Below are 12028 nucleotides of genomic sequence, written 5' to 3'. Positions count from 1 at the left end.
AGAGGAGAGAAATATGGTAGAATGAATCTTAAGGGTTTAGAACCCCCACTTGGAAACAAACGTATAATTTTTGTTTGTTTCGTTTTTGAGACAGAGTCTCGCTGTGTCACCTAGGCAGGAGTGCAGTAGCGCCATCTCCAATCACTACAACTTCTGCCTCCCAGGTTCAGGTGATTCTCAGGGCTCAACCTCCCGAGTAGCTGGGACTACAGGCGTGCACCACAACGCCTGGTTTTTAGTAGAGACGGGGTTTTACCATGTTGGCCAGGCTGGTCTCAAACTCCTGATCTCAAGTGATCCGCCTGCCTCAGCTTCCCAAAGTGCTGGGATTACAGGAGTGAGCCACCGCACCTGGCCCAAACGTGTAATTTGAAAACACTTCTCATATGATTATGGTTTGTAGCTGATGGAGATCCGCTGTCTGAAATCAAACATCTCCCTACCTTCCTGTGGTACTTTGGGAGCAAGGTAACAGAGCACTGTTGCACAGAATGGTGACTGTCATAAATAATATAGCATTGTATATTTCAAAATTGCTAAAAGCATAGAATTTAAGTGTTTTTATGTACTTTTTTTCACAAAAAAGTGAAAGGTGTTTTATATATCAAAAATCACATTGTACCCTATAAACATATAATATGTACAATTTTTAAACAGTGACAGAGCAATGTTTTACCATATGGTGTTAAAGAAAAATCTGACGTGCCAGTGACTTAGCTGGAATTTCTGAATTATATAAAAACTAAAGGGATCTAGAGATATAAGAAAGAGCAGTAGGTCGGGCATGGTGGCATGCACCTGTAATCCCAGCTACTTAGGAGGCTGAGGCAGGAGAATCGCTTGAACCCAGGAAGCAGAGGTTGCAGTGAGCCAAGATTGCGCCACTGCACTCGAGCCTGGGTGACAGAGGGAGACTCCATCTCAAAAAAAAAAAAAAAAAAAACAAGAACTGTAGAATGCTGAGGGTACTGGCCCTGGCCCGAGCTCTCTTCAAGTTGTTAAAAATCAACAATAAGGATATCATGAAGATTTACTTTGCCTCTTACTTTATAGCCTAGGCGGAAATGGGTTTGATCTCATCACTTTTAGCAATGCAGCAAATCAATCAGGGGCTAATGTGTTCGTTTTGGTTCTCCCAGTCAAGTAAGCAATCCAGATGTCAGTGATCAGAAGCCTGAAACTTCAAGCCTTACTTCAAACCTTCCCATATCAGAGGAAAGTAAGTACCGTATTCTGTGCATGATTGAACAGATATTCCTATAACTAGTAATGCTTTTCTTATAGAATTGGTTTTTCATAATTGCCTTGTTTGTCCCAAAATATCCAGAAGGCTCTCCCATCCTTGTTTTTGTGGGTGTTTATCCTTGAGCCCTCCTGTAAGCTTTATTGACAGAGCAGCTGAGAAAAGATCACATGGAATCCATTCACCCAAGGAGTCACACCCCGTGATTTTATTTTCGTTTTGAGATTGAGTGTTCTAAAGGTAATAATGTCTTACAGAAAATCAGAGACAATTATACTTAACCATATATACTTCCCATGTATATTTTTTAAAAAGGTGTAACTTTTTTTTAAAAGGTGTATCTTGAGCTCTATATAGTATTTCCTCAAAGGTGATTCTATTCTGGTGGTTCTCAGACTTTTAGTCTACATAAGAATCATCTGGAATACTTGTTTGTAATGTAGAATTCTAGTTTCACCTCCGAAGATTATCATTCAGTAGATCTGATGTGGATAGGGAATCTGCAGTTTTGACAGGTTAGCCAGGTGATTCTGGTCCATATGGGAAACTGTCCATATTGTAGAAAACCACTCTAATCAATAAAACGTCTCCTCTCCCCAAGAAAAAGACCTGTTCCCTAAAATCTTAAACTTTACATACTTCCGGGTCAGGAAGTAAGTTGAATATTCTTGCTCCCTCTAAATAATGTCCTTTTTTCCTTCAAATACTTTGGTTCAGCTGGGCATGGTGGCTCTTGTCTGTAATCCCAACACTTTGGGAGTCTGAGGCAGGAGGATCACCTGAGGCCAGGAGTTTGAGATCAGCCTGGGCAACAAAGTGAGACCTCCTCGCTACAAAATATAAAATAAAATAAATAAAAACTTTGGTTCATTTGAAGTCTACATCTATACCTTCCCCTACCTTTCTGTTTTTACTTTAGACTGTCGTCCTATTCATTCTGTTCTTTATTTTATTTTTTTTATGTTTTTTGAGATGGAGTCTTGCTTTGTTGCCCAGGTCGGAGTGCAGTGGCACAATCTCGACTCACTACAACCTCCGCCTCCCAGGTTTGAGTGATTCTCCTGTCTCAGCCTTCCAAGTAGCTGGGATTACAGATGCATGCCACCATGCCCAGCTACTTTTTGTATTTTTGTTGTTGTTGTTGTTGTTATTTGTTTGTTTGTATTTTTTTGAGATGGAATTTCGCTCTTGTTGCCAAGGCTGGAATGCAATGGTGAGATCTCGGCTCACTGCAACCTCTGCCTCCCAGGTTCAAGCCATTCTCCTGACTCAGCCTTCCGAGTAGCTGGAATTACAGGCACATGCTATCACCCCGGCTAATTTTTGTATTTTTAGTAGAGACAGGGTTTCACCATGTTGGCCAGGCTTGTCTCAAACTCCTGACCTCAAGTGATCTGCCAGCCTCAGCCTCCCAAACTGCTGGGATTACAGGCATGAGCCACCCAGCTGTTTCCTTCTTGTCAGGATGTAAGCAGTATACTTGCTCCTGTCAGATGTAGAGCCTTTTATTTGTGTTCCATATACTATCTATTTTTACCTTGCCCAAGGACTTGGGTACTGTAGTTTTCCTGCCACCACTTGTGTGTCATCACGGTCTTCTCTTTTTATCCTTCCTGTCAGTAAAGAAACATCTTACCATTTTAAAACATAAACACTGCTCCCCCTGCACCCCCACCCTTGGCTCCACATCTCCTACTAGTTATGGACACATAAGTGACATATCAGAACTTCTGAAAGAGTTGCCCTCACTTGCTTTTTCACCTCCCATTCACTTTTCCAGCTTCTCAAATTTAGCTTCTATCCTCACTCTTCCAATGAAACTGCTGTCGTCAAGGCCATTAGTTGTTTTCATGTTGCAAATTCTAGAATACATTTCTCCTCACATTCTGCCTCTCATTACTTTTCCTCCCACCTTTCTCCTTTGATGGCCCTTCTTTGGTGGGCCTCAGGCCTTAGTTCTAGGCTACCATTTTTCCTCTTTCTGGATTCTCCCATTACATTACTTTAAATATCTTATACATTTAAGATATCTTAAATATCTTATACATGAATTCCATATTGATATTTCCAGTCTGACTTCTCCCATGCTTTCATTTGTGTATCAAACTGCCTGTTTGACATCTTTACTGGAAGGAAAATCATACCTAAGATGTTCAAAAAAGAACTTTCAATTCCTTTAGCCCCTATGACATACTCTCTTCTCCCAAACTTGCCCATCTTAGGAAGTGATATCACTCTCCCTCTAGTTGCTCAAACTAAAAACCTAGGAACCATCTTGTATTCCCTGTTTTCCTCATTCTCTACATCAAATCCATCAGAATGTCCTGTTCGTTTTACCTTCAGAATATATTTCAAAGTCTTTGCCTCATCCCCACTGTTGGTATTCTAGTCCAAGCCAGCATATTACTTACTTGATTCTCCTATAGTATAATAGGATATTATACCTTGACTCTTTATAATTGTTTTGTGGTTCCCAAGTACTGCCAAGATCAAGGCTCATTCATTCTCTAGAGAAGTGAAAATTGACCTCAGTCTCCTAGGATGTTGTTGATCCCTTCCAGAATTAAATTAAATGGGAGGAAGATAAGGGTTTGGGTTTTTTAATGTATGTGTCAACTGAGGAAGATCCATTGTGTAGAATTCAAATAAACTTACGTTACATTCTTTGCAATGGATTGTCAGAACTTTAGATCTAATGGACATTTCCTTCATTTTTGTCAAAATGATTAGAGATAAATGTGATATCCAATAATTATTTTTAAATACCTCAAACAATAGCATTGGACAGGCTCTTCTGTAATAAACTCACAGGTGTTGATTTGTCTTACTCTTGAGCATTTGAATTGGCCCCTCATCTGCTTTTGATCAAGGTTCTCTTTTTGGATCAGGTGCTCTTCCAGGGAACCTAATTAGACATAAAGTTAATTGGTTCGTTTTTAATCAGATATTTACAGTGTTCATACCAGAAGTAGTAATCATGAGGGTCAAGCCTTCATAGCAGCTATTCCAGATGAAGTCATGGGGGTCAAGAGGACAATAGCTGGAAAAGTCTTTGAGAGTTTGTCAGAGCATCACATCAGTTCCTCACATCTGTCTCTGGTTTGCCAAAATCAAAGCCTTCACTACAAAACAGAAAAAATAGTAGTATAGAAATATACTTGCATCTACTCTGCTGTTGATTATGCATAGCAGTAGCAGTGGTTTTAAAATAAGATTGGATGCTTCCCCTAAATCTTTTCCTGAAAGTCATTCTTAAGGCTTTTACTCAATATAGTAAGCACTCAAAGAACAAATAAGCTGAAGTAGAATAATGTGGTTTTCTAGACACAGAGCTTGCTTTTTGTTTGCCTATCAGCATAGCTGAGAGCTTAGGAGGTTGCTTCATCTATTATTTTAGATCAGTAATGGGTAAAGGTAGAGATCCCTACCAACCTTCAGCTCTTTTCCATACCCCACCCTTCTTTTTTTACTGCCTCTGGAAGTCTATAACAGGTGTATACACAAAAAGAGATATTTTCTACCACATAGTCTTTCTATCTGGTGTCCAAGCTGTATTCTATTAATTAGTTTGAAAGACTATACAGTGAGATGTGCAGTTTTCCCATTCCATCTTTGAAATGTTCTAACTTTTTAACCTGGTGATACTATCTTTCTTTCAGTTATGACATGCACCGATTACATCCCTCGCTCATCCAATGATTATACCTCACAGATGTATTCTGCAAAGTAAGTTGAATAATTGTTTCCAAAATGCATATGCTTTTTCTGTAGATTCATTGCAAAATTTAATATTATTTTTCCTCTAAAATAATAGATATTTAAATTATTTTTACATCTCTTATTCTATCATCATTCCAATTTTTAATTCCCTCTAAATATAATCTATGTAGTATCCTTTTAAAAAGTAGATGGTTGCCTGCAATGGATCATTTTACACAAAAGCTTACTCTAAAATGAGTAGGCACTGAACATGCAAAATAGTGTTAGTGATTAACCATATTATTGATTGACTTCTGGTCATTCTCTCTGTCCTGTACCTTGACATATAGCATACAGATTAATAAAAACAAGACTGGATTTCTCAGTCCAATCTGTGTTCAGTTTTTTTTTTTTTTTTTTTTTTCTTTTTTTGAAGACAGAGTCTCGCTCTGTCATCCAGGCTGGAGTGCAGTGGCACCATCGTGGCTCACTGCAACCTCCACCTCCCGGGTTCAAGTGATTGTCCTGCCTCAGCCTCCTGAATAGCTGGAACTATCGGCATGCCACCATGCCCAGCTAATTTTTGTGTTTTTTAGTAGAGATGGGGTTTCACCATGTTGGCCAGGCTGTTTTCAAACGGCTGACCTCAGGTGATCTGCCTGCCTACCAAAGTGCTGGGATTACAGGCATGAGCCACCATGCCTGGCCTGTGTTCAGTTTCTTGATTGAGGAAAAATGTCCTCAGAGTAGAACTGGGCTTGAAGTTAGATAGGTTTGGTGGGAAAGTCACTAAGAGGTTATGTTTTGGGCCTTCATGGGGTAATATCAGCATTAATATCAGCCAAGTTATTCATCTCCAAGGTGGGTAGGTGCAGAACAGTGTGTATACCAAGCTACCTATTGTGCATAATAAAGAGTGGACCTATGCATACAAAGACACATACAAGTGTATTTATTAAGCCAGGATATATTCTTATGTGCTTACAGCTGCTGGATACATAAAGAAACTGGTAACAAAAGCAAGAGATACTTTATGGGGCTGTTATAAAAAGGAAACTGTCTTTCTTTTCCCTGGTTATATCCATTTTTACCTTTTGAATTTTGCATTAGTTAAAAAATAAATTAAAAAGTCAACCCAATGAGTTCTTCTAATTTTAATCTGGTATTAACACTAATGGTGTGCTTGGGCTAATCATTTTCATGCGACTTTCTTCTGTGAAATGACTGAACCTATTCTCTGAGATTATTATGAAGAAATTAGATACTAAATGTGGAAACACATTTGAGCTTTGGGCTACAAAGACTCTGCATGAAAAAGGACATTATGGTCTTTACCATATCTGGAGATTAATCCATTTAAGGTCACTAAGATGTAAATCATTCCCATGAGACTTGAGTAACAACTCTAACCTGAGCTATTTCCTGGACTCAGATCTGGCTAAGAAGAATAGACATTTTTAAATTCAGTTTTTTAGAATCTACTGAAATGTGGATATGTTGCAGATTCCAAATTCATTTATTCATTCAGAAAGTATTTGCATACCTGCTACATTCAGAATACCTTATTAGCTATACCATCTATCTTAATTCAGACCTCTTTATTACTTATCTGAACTGTTTTTTTAACTGGATCTCCATTTCCAGTTTCTCCTCCCTTTCTAAACAATTTACAAAGCATTGTCAAAATAATCTTTATTAAAGAACAGCTCTGATCTTGTCACTCTTTGCTCAATAATTTCAGTGGCTCTCAGTTTCAGGTTTGCCTTTTAGCCTAGCATTCAAGGTCTTTGCTTCCTTTCTCTCACTACTTCTCTTAATATACTTCCCTCAGTTATCTATGCTCTTTACAGGCTGAAGCCCTTGCTTTCCTTTCTCTGTTCCCTGGCAGAACTTTTTTCTTGTGCTAGAACACCCTTTCTCTCCCAATTCTGTACCTCTTATCTACTATATCACTTCTTTATGGCCTTTCTTCATTTTCCTCTTCCCCCAAAGGTGAAAAAAAAATTTCCCCTTTAAAACACCCCTGCTGCCCCCGCCATATTTTATTATGCTTACATGGTACGAATAGCATTTTCTTTTTTACGTTATATATACAGTGTAACTCACCACATGAAATAATTGGTATCTAAAAATTCAGTGCAATATCATGGATGAAATGGTTATATCTGCTAGCTACTGTAAAGTCCCAGGAGTTTCACTGCTGAAATCTCTAGCTGTCGCTAATATGGTGGCACCAACTAGTGGCAGTATGCCCTGACTTAAATATCATTGAGGAGATTGAGTCCTGTCTGGAACTTCCCAGACTTTGTTAATTACCTGGGTTCTGTTTTGTAGGCTTGATTTAAGGATATGGGAACCCATCTCTACTTCCGTTTTTTTGGTGTGTTTGCTTGCGTTTTCTCCACCAGCCTCACCCTCTTTTCCAGTCTTACTTTCCCTCTCAGAACTTTGGTTTGGTTCAAGGGGCAGAGTGGAGAATGAAAACCAATTGCCAATCTTATTCTATCTAGTTTTCTATTATATTAGGATTTTATTCTAGATGTAGGCTAACGGCATGAACACGTTTAATCCATCCTTGTGTCTCACATAGGGCCATGATTGTAGCACACTAGAAATGTTTGTAGGATAATTGGAACTTGGAGGGATGTTTGAAACTTAAATTTTTCATAAAATTGTTCTTTGGGTTGATGATAGTAGAACCTGTAAAGGAGGAAAGGCTTCTACTTTCTGATCATAAGAGCCATTTTAGGTTGGGCACAGTAGCTCACCCCTGTAATCCTAGCACCTTGGGAGGCCGAGGCGGGTGGATCACTTGAGGTCAAGAGTTTGAGACCAGCCTGGCCTACGAGGATGAAACGCCATCTCTACTAAAAATACAAAAATTATCCAGACGTGGCGGTAGGTGCCTGTAATCAATCCCAGGTATTTGGGAGGCTGAGACAGAAAAATAGCTTGAACTGGGGAGGCGGAGGCTACAATTAGCCGAGATCATGCCACTGCACTCCAGCCTGGGCAACAGAGCAAGACTGTCTCAAAAATAAAAAAATTTTAAAAAGAGCCATTTTATGTGGAAGATTAGTCTCCTTGTTGCAGATTCTTTGCCGTTAGTGGTGGTAGCTATTTTACCTATTTTTCATTACTAAAGTAAATCACACAAAAGTTTTTGTTTTCTTGAAATTTTCTAGACCTTATGCACATATTCTCTCAGTTCCTGTTTCGGAAACTGCTTACCCTGGGCAGACTCAATACCAGACACTACAGCAGACTCAACCCTATGCTGTCTACCCTCAGGCAACCCAAACGTATGGACTACCTCCTTTTGGTAAGGCACTCTATTGTAAACAATTTCTAAGAATGTTGATTTTATTCCCCAGAAACTTTGATCAGCCATGCATCATTCTTTAAGAGCACTTAGTTACATATGTGGTTGGGTATGCAACTTTGCAACAGTATGTTTGATGTATGTAATAAAAAAATCGTAGTTTTTTAGTACTCATTTATCTATTTTGTGTGTTCTAAGTCCTGACCCTGAAGCTTGGAATCTTTAAGTGTTTGGTAAATTCTTTGAGGATTTGCTATTGATTTGACTTACTTTATATACAATATAATATGGTACTATCATTAGGAAAGCATAATAAATATATTTCGAGGTGGCCAATTTCTTGCTAAAACCAGGTAGTCTGAATATGTATCATAGTTTGCTCTGTGGGGTTTTTTGTTTGTTTGTTTGTTTTTGTGTGTTGTTTTTGTTTTTGTTTTTTGGCCAATCTCTCCCTCTCCTTTCTCCCCTAACCCCACCTAAAACTGATCAGATATTGTTCTGCTGAACCAAAAAGTCATTTTAGAATGCCAGAAATCCCCAATTTTCTTATAGCCTTATGTGCCTAGGGAGTTATTTTCATTGGTTTTAGGTGTCTTGGACATGAACTATAAATTAAAATGATTTATCAGACGTCCCTTTAAGGTTCTTTGGGTGCTTAATATCTGTGCTTATTTTTCTGTGTGTGTAAACGCAGTGTGCTTCATTGCTCCTTCCCTGCTTTCCTGAAATGGGTGTCAGAAAATTAAAAGAATACTGTATTATTTAAAAATATGTAATATGTAACAAAATTATATTTCTGTAGACTTTATTTAATCAAGCTATGAATTAGAAAAGTTTTCCAGACATATCACCACACAGATTCTGGATGTATTAATGTACCTGCTTCTAGTTTCCACATTCCTGTTTCTCCTGACCCGCTTGGCTACTCTTTTATGATATTGTCAGCCTTCTTACTTTTAGGCTTGTTAGAATTCTTTGGTTCCTGGTAACTGCTAGAAACAAGAATTGGGAGTTATGTTTAATAATAGTGGGGTTGATAACTTCATGTGAGATGGGAAACAAATTCTCTTGTTTCCTCATTTGTACATCCATGTTTCCATGCCTGTTAGTACCAGCCAGCGTACTCAGATCTTGTATTTATGATATGATTAACCAGCCAACACTGAATGGACCTTTTGAAAGGAGACCCCTCTGTGAATATGTTTGTGTTGATTTCTTTTTGGTTATTTAAAGCTGATTTTTCAACAGTTGACTAATAATAGGCTAGCAATTATAATTATTTTCACATAATTTTTTAAATCTTCTGTTTTGATTTGAATTATTAGCAAGCCCAAGCCGTTTACAACAGTTGATCATTCCTGCTGTTCAATATTAAATACTACTCCTATTATATCTCTGAGCATGATTTATGGAATACCTAAGATAATTCTGTGTGCATATGGATCCTAGATATAATTAATTTTTTAAATGATCACTATATTTCCCTTAAATTATTATTATTTCGAGACAGAGTCTCGCTCTGTGCACCACCAAGCCTGCCTAATTTTTGTATTTTAGTAGAGACAGGGTTTCACCATGTTGGCCAACTGGTCTCAAACTCCTGGCCTCAAGTGATCTGCCCAGCTCGGCCTGCCAAAATGCTGGGATTACAGGCCTGAGCCACCATGCCCAGCCCACTTTGGACAGGTCACTTGAGACCAGGAGTTCGAGACTAGCCTGGCCAACATGGTGAAACCTGTCTCTATTAAAAATATTTTAAAAATTAGTCGGGCATGGTGGTGGGCACCTGTAATTCCAGCTACTCAGGAGGCTGAGGCATGAGAATCACTCGAACCTGGGAGACAGAGGTTGCAGTGAGCCGAGATGGTGCCACTGCACTCCAGCCTGGGTGACAGAGCAAGACTGTCTCAAAAAATAATAATAATAATGATGATAATAATAATACATTTAAAAAGAAAAAAATTCTGTAAAGTAAATAGATCTCTGTTAAAACCTTGAAGGATACATGTTTATATTGTATGTTGGTAATATTGTTAATAACAGGCTCCTTTAATAATCAGGTTTTGTTTAATATTTGAGGGCAAGGAAGACTTGTGTTTCATAATTTCTTCTATCAGTAATTCAGAGAGAGATAATCATTAGCTTAAATTTGACTTTAATGTATGAGACTTACTGGAGAGAGATTTTGGTTGGGGTAATGTGAATGATAGAGATGGCATATTCTCACAATTTACCAGAGAAATTGTAAGAGAGGTTTGTAAAACTTTTAAAAGTGACTGTATTTTGAAAAGATGTTTTCTTGTGTTTTATCTTGTGGCTTTTTTTGGTAATGTGTTAAATTAAGTAGGAGAAAACACTTGATTTCTTTCTTTCGAAATCAAGATTTTGGTATGTCGTGTCATCTTAGTGCTGCCTGTTTTCAGATTAGCTAATTTGTTTTATTTCAGATGCAAATAGGGCTTCAGAAAAATTCATTATAATAACATTACCTTATCTCTATTATTTACTATAACAAGCAGTGTACTAAGAATAAGTACTTCACACTTTATAGTATTGTCTCATTTAATCCTCAGAACAGTCCTAAGAGGTAAGTGCTAGCTTTATCCCTTTTTATAGGGGAGAAACTGAGAGTTAAATCATGTGCCCAAAGTTCATACAATTAGTAAACGCCCGGGATTATAATTGAACCCCGGTTTGTTTCATTCCAGAAATGCTCATAACTTTAGGTCTATATCAAAAAGATGGTCTCAGAGTTGAGTTTGAAATTAAAAAGCTTCCTCCTCTTGAAGAAAGGAGAAAAGACTAGAAGAAATCTAAGAAGACTATATGATGAATAATCTTTTAAAGAAATACTGATCATATTCTTTCCAGAGCTGTATACAAATGGGGTGGGATGGCAGAAAGGGGATTAGAAGTTTAACTTCTAGGAATCTGAAGGAGTATGTGTAAGGAAAAGGGTACTTGTTTAATGTTAGTGGGATTCAAAAAATATGCCTTTAGGTGCCAACTGTTCTGATTTCTTTTAAAAGAACTTTAATGTGAGTTGGAGGAGTGGGTGATATGCATTAAGAGCCTTAAGGATGTTCATTTCATTTCCCTCAGTAATTTCACTTCTGGGAATGTATCCTATGGAACTAGTTAGAGATACCCAGAAAAATGTGCTGACCAACATATTCATTGAAGCATTATTTATAATGTGAAAAAATTGAAAACCTAAAAATTGAATATTAAGGTATGTGTTAAATTTTATATGACTGCTGCATAGCCATTATAAATCATATTGTTGAAAAATATTTAGGGTCTTGAGAAAACAGTATATTATTAATTGAAAAAAGCAGTATATAATAACAAAAACACAATATTGTAATACCAATTTAGTATTTTACAAAATATGTGTATACCCAGGTATGGTAGTGCATGCCTGTAGTTCCAGCTACTTGGGAGACTGAGGTAGGAGGATCGCTTGAGCCCAGCAGTTCTGGGCTACAGTGCACTATGCTGATTGGGTATCTGCACTAAGTTCAGCACCAATGTGGTGACCTCCTGGGAGTGGGGGACCACCAGGTTGCCTAAGGAAGGGTGAACTGGCCCAGGTTAGAAGCAGCAGGTTAAAACTCCATTGCTGATCAGTAGTGGGATCATGCCTGTGAATAGTCACTGCACTCTGGTGCGGACAATATAGTGAGACTCTGCCTCTAAAAAAAAAAAAAAAAAAAAAAAATATAAATATTAATTGGAAGCAAAAAAAGTGGCTGTTTTTCCTA

The 12028-nt window shown here is 37.9% G+C and overlaps 1 protein-coding gene across 5 annotated transcripts in view; it reads left to right on the top strand.

Annotated features, from left to right (window-relative positions):
- The window catches only part of EYA3 (EYA transcriptional coactivator and phosphatase 3), a 130010-nt gene that overhangs the window by 46777 nt on the left and 71205 nt on the right, over positions 1-12028 (top strand). For 4 of the 5 annotated variants that reach the window (XM_011981716.1, XM_011981719.1, XM_011981717.1 and 1 more), the window contains 3 exons: positions 1140-1219; positions 4903-4969; positions 8128-8264. In XM_011981716.1, the coding sequence (XP_011837106.1) occupies positions 1140-1219; positions 4903-4969; positions 8128-8264 (284 nt within the window). The remainder of the gene's footprint in view (positions 1-1139; positions 1220-4902; positions 4970-8127; positions 8265-12028) is intronic. The other variant, XM_011981720.1, reaches the window with a different exon arrangement.

The sequence above is a fragment of the Mandrillus leucophaeus genome, unplaced genomic scaffold (assembly GCF_000951045.1).
Source record: "Mandrillus leucophaeus isolate KB7577 unplaced genomic scaffold, Mleu.le_1.0 Scaffold23, whole genome shotgun sequence".
In the NCBI taxonomy this organism is placed as follows: Eukaryota; Metazoa; Chordata; class Mammalia; order Primates; family Cercopithecidae; genus Mandrillus; species Mandrillus leucophaeus.
The sequence above is the reverse complement of the archived record's forward strand: the minus strand, read 5'-3'. Positions and strand labels throughout refer to the sequence as shown.